Below are 20,302 nucleotides of genomic sequence, written 5' to 3' on the forward strand. Positions count from 1 at the left end.
CGGTACTAATCTGTAAAATGGGGACGTCCACCTCTAAACCCCGCTTCTGGGCACTGGGTGAGAAGCCGGCAAGGTAACGAGGAGAAAGCACACTGCTTTGAATTAGAGACACGCCTGGCACATGGGCTGTCGGGACAGCAGGACAGCCTTCCCATTACTCCTGTTCCCGCTCCAGCCACCACTGAGATCTTGAGGGGCCCTGACCCTCCCCAGACTGAGCAGCCCAGTGAGAAGCCCAGGAGATCGACTCCAATCTAGCAAGCAGTAGGCTCTGGGTAGCACTGGTTCTGAGCAGATCGATGCTTGCCGTTTACCAGTAAGGGGCTGGTGGGGGGTGGGGGTCTTGTCTCTGTGGTGGAGAGGCAGAGGCAGGGGGCTCTGAGGGCAGGGGAAAAGTGGGGAGACCCTGGAGGGGAAAGCAGAGCGGGGGTACGCTGCTGGAAGGGGCGCTGGGACTGAAGGTCCCTGAGGGATGGGGGCTTGGGGGATTCAGAGAGATAAGTTGGGCCTGGAGGGTTTGCCAACTCCCCAAGTATCCTCAGTGTGCAAGGCCAGCTATAATTTTCGAGTCAGAGATTCAAGCTGCAGGGAAGATGCCCAGGACTGATGAAATCCAGCTCAGAATGAGGGAAAAGGAAAGTGGGAAAAGGGGGCCTCGGGTCACCCTCAGCTCAACCTTTTTGGCCTGGGCAACCAGTAAGTGAACCCGCCAGAGGCTGGGATGACCAGGGAGCAGTGGGCGCCCCCCAGTGGCCGGCTGCGGATAAAGGCGCAGGTGCTTGGGAAAGAAAGCGACATTGTTATTTGTTCCACCAACTCCAAATTCCACGTTTATTTAGGAGCCCAGTTTATTTTTATCCTCACTGCATTCTTTTACATGAGATCACTGTAACTCAAGATAAGAATTAAGATCCCAAGGATTCAGTGACACTCTCTCATAAGCCATCCAGACCCTCCCCACCTGGCGTCTTTACCCCAGATGTCACCAGCCCTCAGGCTGTCACTGGGCAACATCCACCCATGACATCATCTTCAGAGGAAGAGAGAGTGGAGAAGAGGAGAGGGGGAGGGAGAGGGAAGAAGAGAGAGGAAGGGGAGGAAGTAGAGGGGAGAACAGAGCTGCGAGCTACAGAGAAGAGAGGACCTGCTGTGAGGACCCGGAGTTCAGGACCTGGCTCCCTTTCCCCAGAGACGGGGAGGCTGGACAAGGCTCCTCCCCTGGGGACCTGAGAGACCTCACAGGTGCGCCCCCATCCATTGCCTGGGCAGAGGTGGTGGCTGAGCACCAACTCAGGGAGTACAGAGGACCTTGGGGCTAGATCGCAGTGAGGTCCGCAGGCAGGGCAAGGGGAGGGTGGCATGGAGATTGCTGGAAAAGTGGAGGGCCCGGTTCATACCCAAAGTGCCTTGCCCACAGATACACACACACACACTTGAACACATGCGGAGCAAGCCTCCCCCAGTCCCACCGTCTGCAGCCAAAGTAAGAGGAGCCCAGGTCCCCCAGGGGGAGCCCCAAGGCGACTGCCACCATCGACTGTGCCTGACAAGTCCATCCTGCTGGGCGGCTGCTGCAGTCAGGAAGTGCACTGTGCTGGGAGGTCAGAGGCCAGAGGACAAAGGTCAAGCTTGGGATCACCCCTTCACCCCCACCTCCCCCCGTGAAGTAGCTGGCGCCTCGGTCTTTGGGCGCCCCTGGCTCTGGGGGCCCTCAGTCCGCTGTCTGTCGTGGGTCCTTGGAGCAGAAGCCCGTCTGTGTCGGTTCTGTAAAGCCATCTTTTCCGCCCCATACCACAGCAACCGAAATCATTTTCCAGGCAATTGCCTTTCTGTAAACATTCCTGTATAGTATCCCCCCAAACTGCTAATGCCCAGCACCCCGTTGAGTCTCCCTGTCACTCCAACCGGAGCCTCAGAGGTGGAGGTGGGCAGTGGGAGGAAGGGGCATTGGAGGGGAGGAGGTGGCCACACCGAGGATTAAGGGCAGGGCTTCAAGTCCAGCTCCTGGCACGAGCCTCCAAACCTGCCCCCGTGTTTCCCCATCCCCCCAGCCCAGCCCCACTGCCCTGAAGGTCAGGCCCCCTCAGGAGAGCCTGTCTGGTCCGGGAGGGATGACAGAGAAGAAGGGGGAGGGGATTCCATGGAAGGGAGGCCTGGGAGGAAAGTGAAATGACTTGTAATCATGGGGGTGACGGTTAATCAAGAAAGGTGACTCCCTGGAACCTGGGAGCACAGGGGCAAGGCCAGTCATCACTGAGTCCCCGGGGAAGGCAGCTCCCTCTGTCCCTGAGGTGTGAGAGGGAGGACACACAAGTGGGGAGAGGCCAGGTGGAGCGCATCCCACGATGGACCACTACCCGGGCGGCGCAGTGGTGGGGGAAGGTGGGCAAGGCGAGAGGGCGTCAGAGGCAGGATAGCCCTTGGCTGGTGACACCGAGGCCCCCTCCCCACCCCCCAGCATGATCTACAGAGCCACGGTGGAGGACAGCCTGGGGTGGGTCGATTCTCCTGGCAGTACAGCAGGGAAACTGAGGCTCAGGGAGGCTGAGGGAGTTAACAAGTCACTGTGTGGACTCCCTTCCCCGGGCTGGGGGGGAAGAGGGGGAAGAGGACTGTGGCCTGTGACCCCCCTGGACTCCTCTACCCCCACGTCCAGGGAGTCCTACTACCCCCCAGCCCCCAGGGAAGCTGGGCATCTAGACCCGGCTGGGGAGCGGGGCGGAGACGACAGAGCCCCGGAGGGAGCCAGGAGGCAGGGGAGGGCGCAGGGCACTGCCAGCCTCAGCTTCACGCAGGCAGAGAAACGCGAACCAATTTGCGCAGATTTAAAACCCACCAAAGGCCACTTGGTAAGCGAGTCGGAATCAATTAAAGGACCTCGGCAGGGCTGGGGAGGGAGAGCTCACCTGCCTGGGTCTTGACTGCTCCCAGCAGAGCCTCTGGGGCTTTCCCCAGGGAGAGGGAATTTGAGAGAGAGAGAGGGTGTTGGGCTCCCGGGGGATAGGGCGGGCGCTGCCCCAGCCAGATGCTTCCTCTGCCAGCTCTCGCTTCTCACCCGTCCACAGGCTGACTCTGTCCTGCACCTTCTGTCCACTTGCTCAGACTGGGAGCCCCGGCATGGCAGGGCCTCTTCCCCGAATCTGGGCACATCACAGGGCAGGGCCCAGGTCTCCTCCCTCCGATTGGGAGCCTTTGTCTCCCCCCTTAGACTAGGGACACCCCAGAGCAGGGCCCCTGTTTCCCCTATCAGACTAGGGGTTCGCCTAGGACAGAACCTTGTCTCCCCCTCAGACTGGGCAGGACCTGTGCCTCCTCTTTGAGGGGCACTAGGGGCGGGCCCCTGTTTACCTCTTTGGATCAGAAGCTCCCTCTGGGCAAGTCTCTTGTCTCCTCCCTCAGACTGGGGCCTCCTTGATGGCAGAGATACCACTCCGCCCACACTGGGTGGTCTTGCCATCTCAGGAGTGGGATGGGGGCCCGGGGACAGTCAAAGATGCCAGGCTTGGTCTCAGTGCCATCTCTGCCAGCTGCCCTGGCTCTGCGTGGCCCTGGAGTCCTCGCTTCCTTCTACCTGCTGCCCTCTCCCCCCCGACTCCCCACGTCCACGGGGCACAGGGCACAGCAGCCCTCTACCCCGGCGAGGTGAGGCCTCCCTCCCTTCGGTTCTTCGCTCTTAGGCAAAGAGGAGTGATGTCTCAAGACTGTTCAGCTAAGCCTTGCCTGCGTCTGTTTTCCCTCCAGTCAAATGCCTTTAACGGGGAAGGAAACGGAGGCCCAGAGAGCGAACCGATTCATTCGGGAGCTAGAAGCAGAGCCGGAAATGGAACCCTGGCCCCCTGGCCCCCAGGGACAAGGACTTGTCCACACCTGTCTGCCACTTCCCCGAAAGCAATTACCAGGGGAGCCCCTCTCCAGGCCCCAGGCAGGCAGAGACTAACAATCTCCTTAGGAGGAATCAGCAGAGAGGTGGAAGATGTTGCAGCACCCTCGGCCCCAGAGAGAGAAGAGCTGTGGATCACAGTCCAGCTGTACCCCCAGGCGCCCGCCCCAGCCCAGTGGCTGCTTGCCACACAGAAACCAGGGTCCCCACGTGGGGTCCGGACCATACTCCTCAAAGACCCACCTCTCCTGCGAAAGGGCCAACAAGCCAGCCTCTTGTCCAGAATTTCAGATATAGGACCCTCCCTCTTCTCCCTGCAACCCTCCCCCAACTGCCGGCAAAGCTATGGCATTACCAAAACTCACTCAACTTGGAGGTGAGAAAGCTCTGTTCAGACCCAGCTCTGCCGCTATCTAGTTGTGTAACCTTGAGCAGGTCAGCAGCGTCTCTGAGATTCAGTCCTTTCATTTGTTTTTTTTAAACTAATAACAGGCGTGTGGGTTGTACACTGCAGGAAGGCACCGGCCTAGGGAACGGGTGGGGGACAGCTCCTTCCTGATCTGCCCAATCGCCTGATTCCCTTTCACTCCACAGTCAGAGTTTTCTCAAACCCAGGACGGTAGGGTTTGGATTTTTAGCCACTAATGAAGATCTGGCTAATTGGCTTCCCCAGGAAGGGCAGGGGCAGGGATGCAGAGGGGAGCACATCACCCCCAGTCTGAAGCTGTCGCTGGAAAAGCTGGGAACAGCCCTGGCGTGTGCCCACACAGCCCTCACTAACAAGCTAACTTCCGCCTGGCGTCTCCACCGTCACGTGCCCAGGGAAGGTGTCCTGTCAGTCCCACATCTCCTTGGAGAGGCAGCAGAGAGGAACACAGGCTGGGAGGAAGGGAAGTAGACGGTGGAAAGGGAGGGAGGCTGATGCCTGTCCTCCCAGCTCTGCCACTGCTCAGGGGCGGCTGTCAGTGAGCCTCCTCTCCTCGGGGGCACTCGAGCCTCAGGGCGCCAAGGCCAGGGCAGCAGGTGTGGGCAAAGGGACCTTCACCATGCCCCTATAGCTGCCTCAGGCTGAAAGCAAGCCCCGAGGGAGGCATCCTGTTCCCAGGGGGAGGGACCCCAATCTCTCGGAGGTGAGGGGTGGAAGCCCCACCCATCACCCCACCTCCCCACAGGGAAGTGTTGTCAGCACCCAGGACTCATTGAGGGCCTCACAAATGTTGGACAGGAGCCTCAGCCCTGCTGTCCCCCTCCACATCCTCCGCTGAGACACTGCCCTTCATGGGATCAGGCTGTCTCGAGGAGGCTCTTCCCAGGCCCACAACCCAGCACCCAGACAGCTCCCTCAGACACCAGGATGATCGGGGTCCTGGTGCCTCCACACTCCAAGCACAGGTCACCGCGCTTCTGCTCCTCACACTTCTATCGTCACGCCTGTGCCCCCATGGTACATGCCCACACGCCCAGCACAGGCTCACGAACGTGTGCCCAGTCACGAAGGCCTCCCCTGCACCCACCACAGACATCAACGTGGGCCCAGCTGCGACTGGGTCACTGCAGAGATGCCACCTTGGGTGCTACGTGGACAGACAGGGTGCTGTGCCCACGCACACAGCATATACATTTACAACCTCTCCACAGATTGCAGTGCACCTGGGGGCTCCCTCAAGTGCCAGCTCGAGGCATCTCCAGCTTGGAGCGAAAGACACTGGGGACCCCACTTGCCCATGCTGAGTCCAGCTACCCCTTCTCAGAGAGGCAGCTTCTTGGCGCCTCTCCTGCTTTGTCAAGTTCAGAGTCCCCTTGCGAAAGCATTGACATTTTGTCTACAAATACAGGCCACTCCACTCTCACCAATGTTTACCCAACCAGGTGATGCCAAGGACTGAGATGCCCCTCCTGGACCTCGCACCCCCAGCCCTTGTCTCCCTCTACAGGTGCTCAGCCTCCTGCACCAGGACAAGGGGCCGGCGGGCCCTGGACCCCCTTCCACCTGCTGCCGGAGGGTGAAGGACAGGGCTTCTGGGCTGCAAGTTTCAGCCCTCACCTCACAGGTCAATTACTCTACTGCCCTGCAAGCCAACCGGGTACAAACGGCCAAATCTGCGTCCCAGTATGTTCCCTCCTTAGGGATGCTAAGGTTAGCACCAGGAGAGACTCTGGAGGATGGAAGATGGGGGAACCCAGAGAAGGGAGGAGGAGACTCAGAGTTTCCTGCCTGACTGCTGGGTCCAGACTGACCTGGGAAGCCTGATCAGATTCCAGGGGCATCTTTCAGTTCTCCCTGTTGCCTAACCTGAACCGTCCCACCAGAGCAGGATCCAGGAAGGTGGAGCACGAGCTGGAAGGCAGGGGAGAAATAAACAGTCCCCCCTTCCCTCTGGAAGAGACTTGAAGCCTCCAACCTTCTCGTCTCAGTTAAATCCATCCATCCATCTGGAGTGATGAGGTTTAAACCCAGCACCAGGCTTGCTGGATGCCGTGGGGAAAACGGACCAGCCATGAATGACAGCACTCTTGATACCCAGCCCTCAACCAAGCACACTCTCATGACAGCCCACAAGGGGCTCTGATAGCCTCTATTCATTCAGTTCTCAGAGTCACCTCGTGACGTTGCTCTCCCCCCATTTTACAGGTGAGAAAGCAGAGGCTCAAGAAGGGGTGACTTGTCCATGGTCAGAGTTGCCAAGTGGAGAAGCCTGGTCTCGACTGTGGGGTTCTCAGCCCGGATCCCCTTTCTCTCCTTTACACCCTGCTACCCCTGAGGAAGACGCTGATTCTGCCACCAAGGCATCCCTGAGTCTTCGTCTGAGCCACTGGGCCAGAGCCCCTTACGTCCCCTCAGTCTGTCCAACTCCCTAAGAAGGGAACACTCGAACAGGCCCCTCCCCAGAGAAGCGCAGAGACCCTCAACCCCATCCTTTTTGGGGAGACCTCACACCGGAAGAGTGGGGACCCTTCCCCAGGGCGTGGCTGAGAGAGAAGGAGGGGCAGGGAGCAGAGCTGCCCCAGGGCCACAGAAGCCCAGGCTGGGAAGGGGGTCCTGCCTTTCCACAGCCCTCCACTCATACCTTAGTTTGGTACTGAGTCCTCCCAACCCCTGCCACAGGCTGTGCTGACACAGAACTGCAAGTCCTATTTCAGGAACGCCATCCAGCCAGGACTTGGATTCCTCCAGAAACAGACAGCTCATTACATCTAAGGCACCAGTTACCTTGTGGAACTCCTCCTTCCTTAAAAAGAGCCAGAGTCTGTGCCCATGGCCCTCAGAGGGGTCCAGGGGCAGGGCACGATTACTTCTCCCTTCAGGGCAGAATGAAGGCTCCTGAACCAGTATCTTCTCTCCTGAGCCCAACACCTCAAGTCCTTCCTTCTGTGGCCTGGCTTCAGCCCCGGGCCATGTGCACTGCCCTCTGTTGGGTCGGCCCCATGTTGTCACCACCGCTTTTAGCTGGTGGCCTTCAAAACTGCTCCAATGGTCCAGATAAGGTCTGAGCAGCCCAGATGACCCCTCTCTGCTTCTGCTCTCGCCAGCCCTCCTCCTGCCCCCAGCATGTGTGCCAGGGGAAACAAATGCCAGGGCATACTCAGCCCTGCTCTGGGACCAGAACGTACCTTCCTTATCTCCTGCTCTCAACTCTCAGGCCTCCCCTGACCTCGGGCCTCAGGGCCAACTTGTCTCCTCCTGCCTGGGATGGACGACTCTCCTGGCAAGGTTAGCTCAACCTGCCGGCTCCTTCTAGGCACTTCCTTCTGCCCTCTGCTGCCTGGCTATGCTAATGTGATTCCAGGAGTCTGCTCTGGGTCTTAGCCCCTTCCTAGCAACTATGCCCTAGCCCCAGCCAGGCACATCCCAGCTACAAGCACCAAAGCGTTTGCCCAGGAGTCTGAGTGGGCAGCCTGCTCTGCCCATAATTCTCTACTTAGTGGCCTGAGGCCCTTGATACCCTGTCTGGAAGCCAGCCATCTCAGGGGTGTGTCCAGCCACTCTGAGGACTGGAAAACCACAGCCCACACGATAACATCTGATGCATGTTAACCACACAGTGCTTCCTCTTTGTTAACCTACTTCCTCCTCACCAAACTCTGCCCTCCTGCCAGAGGGCCCCAGGACTGGACGGAGAGGCTCCCTTCCCCACAGCTGCTTCCCAGCACTCTGCCCCGTATCTGCATCCCATGCTCGCATGGTGGCTAATTCTGGCATCTCATCAGACAGTAATTATGGGGGAATCAGCAGTGCTGTCATCTCGGCAGCTCGGCACCTGTCACCACGCCGCCATCCCCAGGCGGCTGGGATGGGACCGGAAGCTGACGGAGGAGGGGTGTGCTGGGGTGAGGGGCGTCTGCTCCCTCCCCGCCTCTGCAGCCCTCACTTCCTTCAACCCTACCTCCCCACAGGTGCACGACGCATGTCAACAAGGTGGCCACTAGCCACACCAGTGCTCCCCGTTAGCCAGACCACGTACTGAATGCATATGCCCTGTCTCACGCACAGGCATGCCCGTGACCACACAGAGCAAGAAGGACACAGCACGCCAAGGCTCAAATCAAAAAATGCCCCTTCCCATAAGTGTGACTTTGAACAAGTCGTTTTACTTTTCTGGATGTCAGTTTCTCTAATGGCAAAATGGGAAAAATAGTGCTTACCTTGGGAAGAGGGGAAGAAATAAATACATAAAGTATCTAGCACAGTGCCTGACATATGGATGATCACGTATTCACTCAACAAACAATGAGTACACACCTACTATGCAGTGGGCAATATGAGGATGCCAAGATAAATGAATTGCAGTTTAGCAAAGACCACGCTGGGGCCATACTGGGGCACAGGCATTTCGTTTAGCTGGTGGTGCTTTGTTTTGTTTCTTTGAATTTTAATGCCTTTAAGGAACACAGGCACTCTATTCCTCAGTGCAGTCCTCACCATTCCCTATCGTCCTCATCCACTGCTTCACTCATTTCCAGCCCCTGAAAGCACTGAGTTTGCTGCCCCAAAAGCAAACACGAACTAGTAGGCTCAGTTATGTCCAGAACCGATGCCATGAGAGATTTGACAGAGCCTTGGGAGCTCAGGGGGCGAGCCCGGAGGTGGTCAGGGAGGGGCACTTCAGGGAGAAGCAGAAGTGGGAGGTGACGAAGGCAGGGTGTTCCTGGAAGAGGAGGCACAGAAGCAGAGGGTCACAGAGGGAAAGGGGAGGGCCACTGGGAGCTGATGGAGACAGAGGCATCTCAAGGGGTCCTTCCTAGTGCTGCATCTCCGGGCCCCAGGCTGCAGCGCCTCCCTCTCCTCCAGAACATTTCCTAGGTGGTTCTTGTTGGTGGAGCTACGATGTAAGACCACGTTCCCTTGCCTCACAAGCAGCATCTGCTGTCCCGACTAAGTCACTGAGTCACTTCCCTGACCCCATGGAGAGCAACACAGCCCCACTCTGGCTCTTTACAGATGTAAAAAGTAAGTCTGGGAAAGGACTGAGCTCCCCGCCTCTGGGAGTATTCCAGAAGAGGGTTAAGCGAAAGAGGAGGGCAGTCAGGCCCCCTCCCTGGTTCCCTGCCCCTGAGCCTCGGCCCCTCTGCCATTTGTGTGGGGAAGGGGGGGTGGCCTGTGTGACCAGGACGCGGGGTGAGGGGAAAGTCTGCAGTTTCCCGTCACTCCTGCCTTCTCCTGGCAGCAGCCACCGAGGGGGGCGGGGGAGGAGAGCGGCATCGTTGCTCTTTTAGGAAAATGGTAATTTTAATTAAGAGGCAGACAAACGAGCACTCTACAGATTGTCTCCGAGCAGTTATTAAAAGGCCATCAAGGCATCGGCAGCCACAGTGGCGAGGAGGGCTGCCTCCCCCATCCGCCCGCCCGGATTGGGGCCGAAGCATCCTCCAGAGAGCTGGAGAAGGGCTGGAGGATGTGGAGCCTGCGAACAGCCAAGGCAGGGACTCTGCAGCCCCTCTCCCAAGGGCGGTCAGGGGCAGCACACAGACAGTACCCAGGGCACAGCCTGCCCAGCCCCAGGGAGGGGCTGGGGGAGGCGCAGAAAGGAAGCCAGCAATTGGGCATCCCCTGCTGTGGGCTGGGCTCCGGTCCAGCTGCTGCTGCTTTTCCCATATTCTTCTCAACAAGCCTGCCATCTTACGGGCAAGGACGCTGAGGCTCAGAGAGGGAGAGTGGCTTGTCCAAGGCCACACAGCTAGGACATGGTTTATGTGAGCCTTGGAACCCAAATCAGACTGAGTCTCAAGTCCAGTGCTCCAGGCTGCTGGTCCTGGGCACGGAAGTGAGATGGGGGTTCCCAGAGGCCCTCTTGAAGTGGCCCCAGCTCTGGCCCTGCCCACAGGGCCCAGGGTCACGGGCACTTGGGACCTCAGTCACTGCCTGCTTGGCAGGGACACATTATAGGAGAGGAGTGCCATTGGGTCAGGGGACACTCTGCAGGGACATGAAGTGCAGAGCAGCTGCCAGCAGGGGGAGCAGGGGCGGATGGGGCATCAGTGGACGGAGGGTCACAGCCCTTTCCAGACAGCCAGCCAGGCCACAGCCCCAGGCCCCACAGCCAGTGAATTCAGCCAACCCCTTAACCTCTATCTGCTCACCACATAAGCAACGAAAGAAACTTCGCTGTCTTGGTCATTGTTGGCCTGTGAGCCTAGACCAGTGCCTGGCACAGAGAAGGTGTTCAATAAATCTGTATTGAATGAAAGAAGGAAGGAGTGGATGGAAGAATGAATGAACGATTCAATAAATGAAATGCGATCACAGGGTTTCAAGTGCCTATAAACTAAACAAAGCTGTACTGAGGTCGATGTGGTCCCATCTTCTCCCATCGCCCCCCCTCTGGCCGACGCTAGAACATGGGCTGCCCCTGATAAGAAGGGCCCCTTGCTCCTGACCCCCTCTCCCCAGGCCATCTCTCTCCTCGACAGAGGGCTCCCGCCTCCTCCTCCCTCCCCAGCCCCACTACATGGAGCTTTGCAGCCAGCACACACATATACATGCACACGTGTTTGTTCGCGCACACTGACTCACATGCACACACGTGCACACACGGACACATTCTCGGCCAGGCAAGGTGCCCTCCCCAGAGTCAGGTCTCTGCTGCCCCCTCCCCTGGCAAAGGCCTGGGCCCCCCAGGGATAGCCCCCTCCCCCGTTTCTGGCCCCCGAAGCTGGGGAGAGGCACCAGCTAGGGAGCAGTGGGTGGCAGGATGGTGGGGAGAGGCCCCCCTCCTGGCTTACCAACCTGGAGACTTTAAACAGAGGGAACAGAGTCCTGGAGGCTTCCCTCCTGCTGCACGCTGGAGCCCTGGGTGAGGGACAGGAAAGGAGGAAAGTCGTGAATGAATGCCCAGAGCTGGAGGAGAGGAGCTGAAGAGAGGAAGGGGCTGGGGCAGGGCTCCCAAAGTGGGATGGGCCCGGCAGGGGCCTTGGGCCTTGGGGGAGGAGGGGACGGGGACAGAGCAAAGCAGAGCATTAGGAGGTGTCCCTTTGGGGGGTCACTGAGGGCTGGGGGGCAGGCGGGACAGACACTGGGTGTCGGAGGAAGAGCAGGGGCTGAAGGGGCAGAGACACAGGTGGGAGACAGACAGGAGGACAGACAGCAGGACAACACAGAAAACAAGGGGGTCCCCAGAGTGGGGTCCCCAGGATAGACAGCCAGCAAGCCAGGCCTGGTTCTCCTCCCAGAAACGGGGGCAGGCTCTTTACTGGGGTCCACACAAGACCCCCATCTGCCTCCCCCAGCCAAGGTCGCCTCATTCTGGAAGGCTGGTGGGTTCAGAGTCAGAGGGGCCTGCCTTCATTGCTCTGCTGACCACCCCCTCCCAGCCCAAGAGACCCCCATCTGCTCCACTCACCCCCTAACCCTGAGGAAGGCCCCCCTTCTCTGCCCACAACAGAGGAAACAGGGGTACTTCACACGCGACACGCGCGCACACACTCCTGCTGTGATAGGGGCTTGCCGGAAGCCCTGTGCCCAGCTCCTGACCCCCACGCGCCCCCAATCCTCAAACTGCCAGGGCACGGCCCCCCTCAGGTGTCCGTCATGCTGCCTCGCTCTCACTCTGCAGGAAGTCCTTCTAACTGTACTCTACCTCCCTCGTGCCCCAACGCCTGTCTGCTGCCTTTCATCCTGGGGCGCGGCGTTAGGACCCTTCCTGCACGGAGACACCGTGGGCCGGGCACCCTCTCGGGCCCAGCCCTCACTGGCTGTCTCGGACCCATCCACACGCACATCACGTCTGGCTACAAGCATCCTCAGAGCCCCCTGCCAATCTGATGTTTCCAATTTTCCCACCGATTACCCAAGACACAGGCGTCCTGGGGAGAAGCAGCTGCTGTACCCAGATGTTGGGACATTGACTGGGGGCAGAAATCAAGAATGTTCACTGACATATGTAGCCCCAGAGGGCTTCCTGGACAAAGCAGTGGGGTGGGGGTGGGGCACAGAAGGGGCAGGTGGACAGAGGGGCACCAGGTGGGGGCATGAAGACTCAAGAGGCCTAGCTCCCCGCTCACCCCTGGCCTTAAGTGGCAGCTCCAGGGGCCCAGCCCCAGGCCGGCTGGGGTGAGAATCTGGGTTTTAGGTAAGAGGCTTTCTCACGTATGTCTCTTTTTCCTGGGAGAAGAGCCACCCATTCGTTCATTCTACTGGACAGTGAGGACGAGGATGAAGACAAAGACATTACTGTTTACTGAAAGCTCACCATGTGCCAGGAGCTCCGCCTAAATTGCCTCATTTAATCCTGGTACCCACCTTGTGAGGGAACCACGGATACCAGTCCCAATTTACAGATGAGGAAACTGAGCTTCAGAGACGTGAAGTGACTTGCCCCACACCACACAGTGAGTGAGCCACAGGGCTGGGATGCCAGCCCGGATCTGTCCGACTCCAGAGCCTGAGCGCTTGGCCCCTGAGCTGAACTGCTTCCCATCCATCCTCCCCAGCCTTTGGCGGGCTCCCATTCAGTGCCCGCTGGGAAGTTCTGCCTGAAGTCTAACCTCTTTCCATCCCATGCTCCAGCATAAACTATTTTTTACGGACAATGAGTGGAGCAGAAGGCCTCACTTCAGTTTCTTTCTGCCTCATCCTAGGAGTGGGAAGCAGATAATTCTAACCGTAGGCTGCAAATGGACAAGGGATCAGGGGTGGGGGATGAGCTGCTGGCTTCAGGAGAATTGGCTCCTCCCCAGCTTCATCTTTAAGTCACTTCTGCCTCTCCGGGAGCCCCTTTCCTACTCTCCCGCCTCCGTCACAGAAGAGGCTCCAGGAAGCCCCTCAAAGGTCTCTTCTTGTTTTAACATCCAGAAATCCCCCCGCAAGCACCCACGCTAGGGAGAGGGGGCCTAAAAAGTCAGGGGCAGCAAAGCGAGAGTCGTTGTCAGTCCAGACAGCCCTGGCTTTCCCTCAGAGTCCCAACTTTCAACTTAGAAGAAGGCTGGGACAAGAATGGGGACTCAGCAGGCCAGCCTGGCCACTGGGAGGGGATGGACGAGGCAGGGGACAGCCCCGGAGAGGAGGCATAGAGGCCCGGGTTCAGGCCTGCAAGGGCTTCAGTGAGCCGTGGAATGCCTTCCCAATGAACTGGGATCGTTAATTCTTCCTCAATGAGGCAGCTGCTGGTGCCTGGGGTGACGCCGCAGATGCCTGCTGTGTCTGCAATTATCAGCCTCCCTGGGGTGGAAGGAGCCAGCAGGACACACACCCTCTCTGCCTCCTAGGCTCTGCACAAACATCTCCAGCTTAGGGCCACTCTGTGGGGGTCTCTGGATCTGGGGGGCCCCCTGTGGGTCCCTGGGTCTGGGGTCTCCAGCACGCTCTGTGACTGGGGTGGGACAGAGAGCAGGGTGCTGGGATGAGGAGGTTGGCAGAAGTGAGAAAGGCAGGCCGTGTGAAAACCCAGCTCCTTCCCAGTCTCAGTGCTACTCCACTCCGGGATATGCAGGCAACCGGGCCAGGTGGCTGAGGCTACCAGGAACCAGGAAAAGGTTGTGGGGGAGAGGAGCCACCAGCTGGCAGTGCCTCCGCAGAAGAAAAGATGGACTGGATTATAGTCCCTGGTTGGAACGGAGTGCTGCAAAGCCTTTTTTTTCTGGGGTGGGAGGAAAACAAGACGGTAGCTGAATCCTATAGCCTCTCGCTTATCCATCTTCTGGGCTGAGAGGACAGATTTAGGCAAGATGTGCCTTCAGAGCAGGAGGGACTGTTTGCAAGGCGTATGCAGGCGCACAAAAGCACCAGTGTTCTCTTGGGCCAAATCTCCATTTTTCCTGGTTTAGCTGGAGCTGGGAAGTATTATTCCCACCGTCTGTGTGGCGAGGCATGTATTATCTCAGGAGAGAGGAGGTGGGTAGAACCTCTGACAGTTGGAAGGGACTTTAGAGATTCTCTAGTTCCACCCTTTTCTCACACCGAGGACACTGAAAACCAGAGGGGGCAACTAACTTGCCTAATGTCACACAGCAGTAGGGGAGGCAGGCAACCTGACACCAGTCCAAGGCTTGCTCTTCACCCCGCACTTGACTTCTCTGCCCTGGGGGATCAAAGACTGACTTCGCTGTAACCTCCTCCTCCCCAGCAGCTCTGAACTCCTCTTCATCACGGCCCCCTGCACTCTGGCCAACCATCACAGCCACAAGAGATGAAACTGGATCTACCAAGTTCCTTCCGATAGCCCAAAGGTCATCTCAAAGGTCATGCCAACCAGCCCCCTGCCCCTAGGTACAACACTGACTTACCTGCGCTCACAGACACCTATCACTGAGGTAAGAGATGCAAAAACACCGCCTCAGAGCAGCCACCCTTCGTGCACCTAGGGGTTTCCCTCCCATCTAACCTCGATTCCTCCTGCTGCAGCGTGGGCCTGTTTCCTCTCAAGCTGTCCTGTGCAAAAACAGGGGGAGGGGGAGAACAGGATTCCCCGCCTCCAAACCCTCCTGTCTGCCCTCCTGCAGCAGAGATGATGAGGGCAGGGTATCCCAGGGTGGCTGGGCCCTGAGCCCGGTGCGTGTGTGGGGCACGAGGGCTGCGGTGGGGAAGCAGCCGCCTGTGTGGGAGAAACAGCTCTTCTGGGAATTGTCCTTCTGACTCTTCATCTCCTGCAAAATCCTGCATCTCAGGGTTAGGGGAGGGCCTCCTCTGGGTTCAGAGACATCCATTCCCTCCCCATACCATTTATTGACTGTTTATCATGTGTCAGGCACTGTGCTGGACATTTTCACCTATTATTTAAGTTTCACAACAATTCCGTGGTCAGAAACTAAACTGCCCCCCTGGTCAGTTCCTCCCTGAGACTAAATCTAACCTTGATCCCTCTTGCTGTGTTTCCTCTGGCCCCGCCCACCATGGCGGTGGAGGGGATTTTTGCTCCTGTCTTCAGAATTCCTCACCTTACTCAGTGGCCCACCTTATCTTCTCCTGGCTGCCAACCTTTACCCCAGACTTGCCCCACGTGATGAGTATTATGGGGGTGAAAGGAAATGAGGCAGGTTGGGGGCTGGGATGCAGCGCACTGCCCCGTGCCAGACACAGAGCACATACCAGGTGGCAGGGGAGAAGGCCCGTGAGATCAGTCGGGGTAGACGGAGGTGGGTGCAGAACTGAGAGCAGCAGTTTCTCCCTCCCTGTGACCCTTGCAGGGAGCACCGCGCCTCACCTGTGGTGTGCTGGCCAGGCAGGGCCCAGATATGCGATGATCCTGTTCTCAGTGACCATCTCTCAGGTCCAAGTTCCAACCCACACATATCCAGAGCCCAGGGGCCTGAGCAGAAGTGGGCAGGGCAAAAGACGGCAGGACTTGTCCTGGACTGTGAAGCTGCCTGTCTGGCAGCTGAAGCCAGAGGAGGGACTCTTACACCTCTTACACCTAGCTAAGCTCCTGGCGTCTAGAGGTGCTCAGGCCCTGACCCCTCTGCCAGGCTCAGTGGGGTTTCACACACCCCGTGGTAGCCACAGGCAACCGTAGTGAATTCACACCCACTTGGTTTCACTGTTTGGACTTTCTAGAGCCGGAGTGATGAGGGTAGGGGTCCCCTCCACTAGGGCTATCCCCCCATCCTGCCTCTAGGACGGCTGGAGCACAGGAGCCACCTCCCCAGGGAATTCTCAGGCCTCACCCGGCTTCCATCCCTCTGGGAGATTCCAGCAGTGACAGCCTGGGCCAATGGGCAAGGGGAATTGGAGTGGTGGGTGGGGCTCTGGTCCCCGTGGGCGGCACCCTCCCCCTTCAAGCAGGCATCATTGATATATGCAAAGCATATGCAAATCACCCAGAAGAGAGACACAACAACGGTGGAATGTCAGAAGAGACCTTGGAGAGGAGCCAGCCTGTGCCCCCTCATTTCACAGGTGAGGAAAGAGGCCCTTGCGAGGAAGGGACTTGCTCAAGGTCACTCGGACATTTGGGCGCTGAGGCAGGATCCTAACGAGGTCTCTTTACTCAGTCCAGTGCTCTTTCCATGACAGTCCTGTCTTCCATGTGGGGGGGCCTACAAGATGGTGAAGGGGTCACAGGGCCTGTAGGGGTTCCCTTGGACCCTTCCCTTCCTCCTGTGAGCCTGAGTAGTGGATGTGGGGGAACCATGGGCAAGGGCGGCGATGATGCCTGGACAGTGGGCGACCAGAGGTGTGGAGGGGCCAGAGGCCAGAGGCATTGGTTTCCGGCAGCCAAGGAGTAGAAGGCGGCAGGAGAACTTGAGTGTCTGAAGCCCAATGTCAGGGCAAGGTGCCCGCTGTGTGCGGGGAGGGGGTGGCGCCCTCACTACACACATCTCTAAGCGCTCAGAGGCCCCCTTCCGCCTGGACTCTGATGACTATGACTCCTGACAGACCATAATAGTCAACTCAGGCTGGTCCCTTCCGTGGCTGCAGCTCCTTCCCTCCCTCCAACCAGCTTGGCTTCTTAACCTTCCAGACAGTCCTAGAAAGCAGGACAGATGCTAAGGAAAGAAGAGAGACAGGTATGAGGGGGCAGACAGACAGAAAAGGGGAGACTAAGGAGCAGAAGGGGGAGACAAAGAGGAGAGACAGCGGGAAGGGCAGAGGGAGAAAAATGGAGGGGCAGGGATGGGGGGCACCAGGGGGGGAGAAAGTGGGGGGATCTGAGGAGCAGAGGGGAGAATGTGGGAGCAGTGGAGCCGAAGGGGGGGCTCCCAGCCTCTGGAACTGAAGGACAAGGCTGGAGCCTGGGCGAGGGGCATAGGAGCCCCATCGAGGCCTGAGGCTGCCTGGCAAGAGTAGGGGACCAGGTCCCTGACCCTCTGCCCACCTCCCCAGCAAACACCCCGGCTGGCTGCCGGGAAATCAGTCCTCCCTCTTCTGCCTCCCTCCCTGCTCTCCTTCCCTCCCTCCCTCGGGCCAGGCAAGCGCTGCTTCCCAGCCAAATCCAAAGCCTTCATCTCTGCTTTTCAGAGCTGGGAATGAAAGAAGGGGAAGCAAGTTCAGCCCTCAAACCCGCTGACGGCCAGATTTTTATTATCTTTGCTCGAATGGGCCCTAGGAAGCCAACAAGGGATTCTTCAAAGAGCATCTGAGTGGCTCATTGAAGCCTGCACCTGCACCAGCCCACCCACGATGGGCAGCTGGGGCTTGGGGCGGGGGCACAATCTGTCCCCCACCTCCCACCAACCCCAGAGACCAGATCGGAGGCTGCCTGGAGCCTCACCCTTCGTTCTCTGTGCCTAGGCAGGGGCCGCTCGGTCAGGCAGCCAGGCTCAAAGGCTAGACCCAGGCCCACTGGGCCTCTGAGACCGTCTCTGTCCCTCTCTGGGCCTCGAAGACACAAACTAAGGAAGAAATCGGATCTCCTTGCCAGGGCTTGGAGGAGATAAGTGCTTGGGATTCCTCGAAAGCAAAGCTTTAATGGCAAGCTCCAGATCCTTCCCCTGAAATCTCTGCCTGCCCACCCAGTGGCCTCCCATCTCCCTTCCAACCAAGCCACCCCTCCATTCCCGAGCCCCAGGCCCACTACTCAGGACCCTCAAACCCCAAACACAGCTCCCTCAGGTCAAACCCTCAACCTCGTCTCCCTTCTTTCCCCAAGACCTAACCTGGGGTGGAGATGGGGCTAAAACAGATCTGGTACTTCAAAGAGCCTAGCCCCCTCCCTCCTAAGCTTGGGTTTTGTCAGAGAAAGCCAAGGTTCGAACTGGGCAGACGGCAGCCGCGCCACCATCACCCCCAGCTCTGACCACACCGGTGAGATCGATGCTCACAGCCAAAGAAGGAATCAATGGTTCTAATTAAACCTTTTTTCCAGGGTGGGTCCCTAGCCAGAGAGAGAGAAAGAGAGAGATCATCTGGGGCTCTGCATCACAGCACCCAACTCTGCCCTGTACATATGTAAGAAACATGGAACCCTGGATTCCCAGCAGGAATCAGGCCATGAAGACCCCAGACCCCATCCCCTCCGCGTTAGGCAAGGAGGCGAGTGGAAAGCATGCGGTGGGATCAAAGCTCCCAATGGCTCATTCCCAGGGACCCTTCCCCTAGAAGAGCTCCCCGTCTCCACTCAGCAGTGCCTGAGACCACAGTTGCTTCTTCCAGATCTCCAGAGCACATGGGGGACCTGCATCTCCATCCCGGCCCTGAGGGTCATCACAGAGAACTGGCCAACATGGTAAGGGCGGAAGGAGCAGGGGTGGGGGGAGCACTGGACAAAGACCCTCTTGTCCCCAAGGCGCAGTGGCAGGAAGCCAGGGCAAAGCCTTTGCACTTGCTGCCAATGGTGCCTGGGTGCCCGGCAGTCTGGGTGGAGGGGGGAATCTTATTCTTGGAACCCCCTCCTGTTATGCTCCATCCCTTGCTTCTATGCTAGGCCACCAGCTAAGTCTCTGCCCCAACAACTCCCAGCTTGCCTGGAGCCCTCCTTCCTGTATGAATGCCGGACCCTGACACTTGCCCACAGTGGGCCCAACATCAACTAAAACCAGCAAAAGACCTCACACGGAAACCATAACTGCCCCCCACATATGTACACACGCGCAACCATGCCAGAAACCACCACCATCACAGCTGCCACCAATGATGACAAAGCCCCACGTTTTCACAGTGACAGTCTCCATCAAAAGCATCACCAATTCTTTAAGACCAGCAAGAAGGATGGGGAAGGGAACGAGAGAAACTGAGGCACAGAGTTAGACAGCAAAGCAGTTGGCTCAAGGTCACCCAGACCAAGATATCCAGAGTTGGAAAGAAGGCATCCTATCCCCACCCCAAAGTGCTCAAACCCAACACCAAGGAATATTCAGACCCACAAGCCTGGAAGTCTGGTCATCTGCCCCAGACTCCCAGCCCTTATCTGTTTCCCCCTCCCCCAAACAACAGTAGCTCCAACATCTTCTGCAAAGCTCCAGTCAGGAACCCACTTCTCCTAAAGTTGGGGGCTGCAAGGACCTCCTGGTTCCCTCGTATTTGGGAAGAGGGACTGGCAGTCCAGGATCTCCTCCTTGCACACTCCCTGTCCTTGCTCACCTGGCTCCCCTCGGCCCCCGGGGTCCCTCGGTCCAGCCTCCTCCCTGGAAGATCGGGCGCTGCCCTCCGCTGTCCTCTCCCACCAGGCCAGGGCAAAGCGCCGGAGGCACTGCCAGGGCTGCATGGGGAGGGGTGGGGCGGAGGGGCTCGCACCAGCAGCTGCACACACCCCGCCGGGCCCTGCCAGCCGAGCTGCGGAGGCACCCGGCCGGCCCCCTCTGCTTCCACCAGCATCCTGCTGCCCCCACCGACAGGACTCGGAGCTGGCCAGGGAGCTTCTGACGTAGCAAAGGGGTGCGTGGGAGGGGGGGGGTTTAGCGCGGCCCCTCCCCAGCCCCGCCCTCTGCCGCTCAGCCTCCGGCAGTCCCTACTTCCTCATTCACCCGAGATGCTCTCCCCAGCTGGGGGCGCCCTCCCCTGCCCTCTGGCCTCTGCAAGGGGAGGGCTTAAGATCAAATGGCCCCTCCCCAGCCCCTCCCCCTCCCGCCAGCCTAGCGGGGAGCGGGTCCCCAGTCCTGCAACTGCTGCTTAGGCTCCCAGGTCTCCAGGGCTAGGGCCTCGAGGTGACTGGGGAGGGGGGTGCGGGGAATACAGGCTTGTATCCTGGCAACACAACCAACCCCAGAATACACTAATCCTCTTCCTTCCCTGGGGGGCGGGCGCAAAGCGCCTACCACCACCATCCAAGGGCGTGCACCCCATTCTGGGACCTGGGGGAAAGAGGCCTTTAATGCTCCCACCACTTCTCCATCCCCTTCGCCTCCCCCTGCATCCTCCTCTTCCTCCACCTCGGATGGACCACTCCCCTCCTCCGCTCTCCTCACCATCCATCCCCCTTCCTCTTTTCTCCCTCCCTCCCCCCTCCACATAAACCCCTTTAAATTTTAACCCTTCGGGCCCCCTTCCCCGGGCCTCACGAGGCCCTCCCCACCCGGTCTCCAGCCTCGCCAATGCAGGACCCCCTCTCTGGT

General features: G+C 58.7%; 1 protein-coding gene across 1 annotated transcript in view; it reads right to left on the bottom strand.

Annotated features, from left to right (window-relative positions):
* Positions 1-19,652, bottom strand: part of SRCIN1 (SRC kinase signaling inhibitor 1) — a 66,739-nt gene extending 47,087 nt beyond the window's left edge. Inside the window, exon 1 of the mRNA XM_027094348.1 lies at positions 19,332-19,652. Within this exon, the coding sequence (XP_026950149.1) occupies positions 19,332-19,455 (124 nt within the window). The 5' untranslated portion in view covers positions 19,456-19,652. The remainder of the gene's footprint in view (positions 1-19,331) is intronic.
* Between the last annotated feature and the right edge of the window lie 650 nt (positions 19,653-20,302).

The sequence above is a fragment of the Aethalodelphis obliquidens genome, unplaced genomic scaffold (assembly GCF_003676395.1).
Source record: "Aethalodelphis obliquidens isolate GAN/ISIS:26980383/991018 unplaced genomic scaffold, ASM367639v1 scaffold89, whole genome shotgun sequence".
Lineage (NCBI taxonomy): Eukaryota > Metazoa > Chordata > Mammalia > Artiodactyla > Delphinidae > Aethalodelphis > Aethalodelphis obliquidens.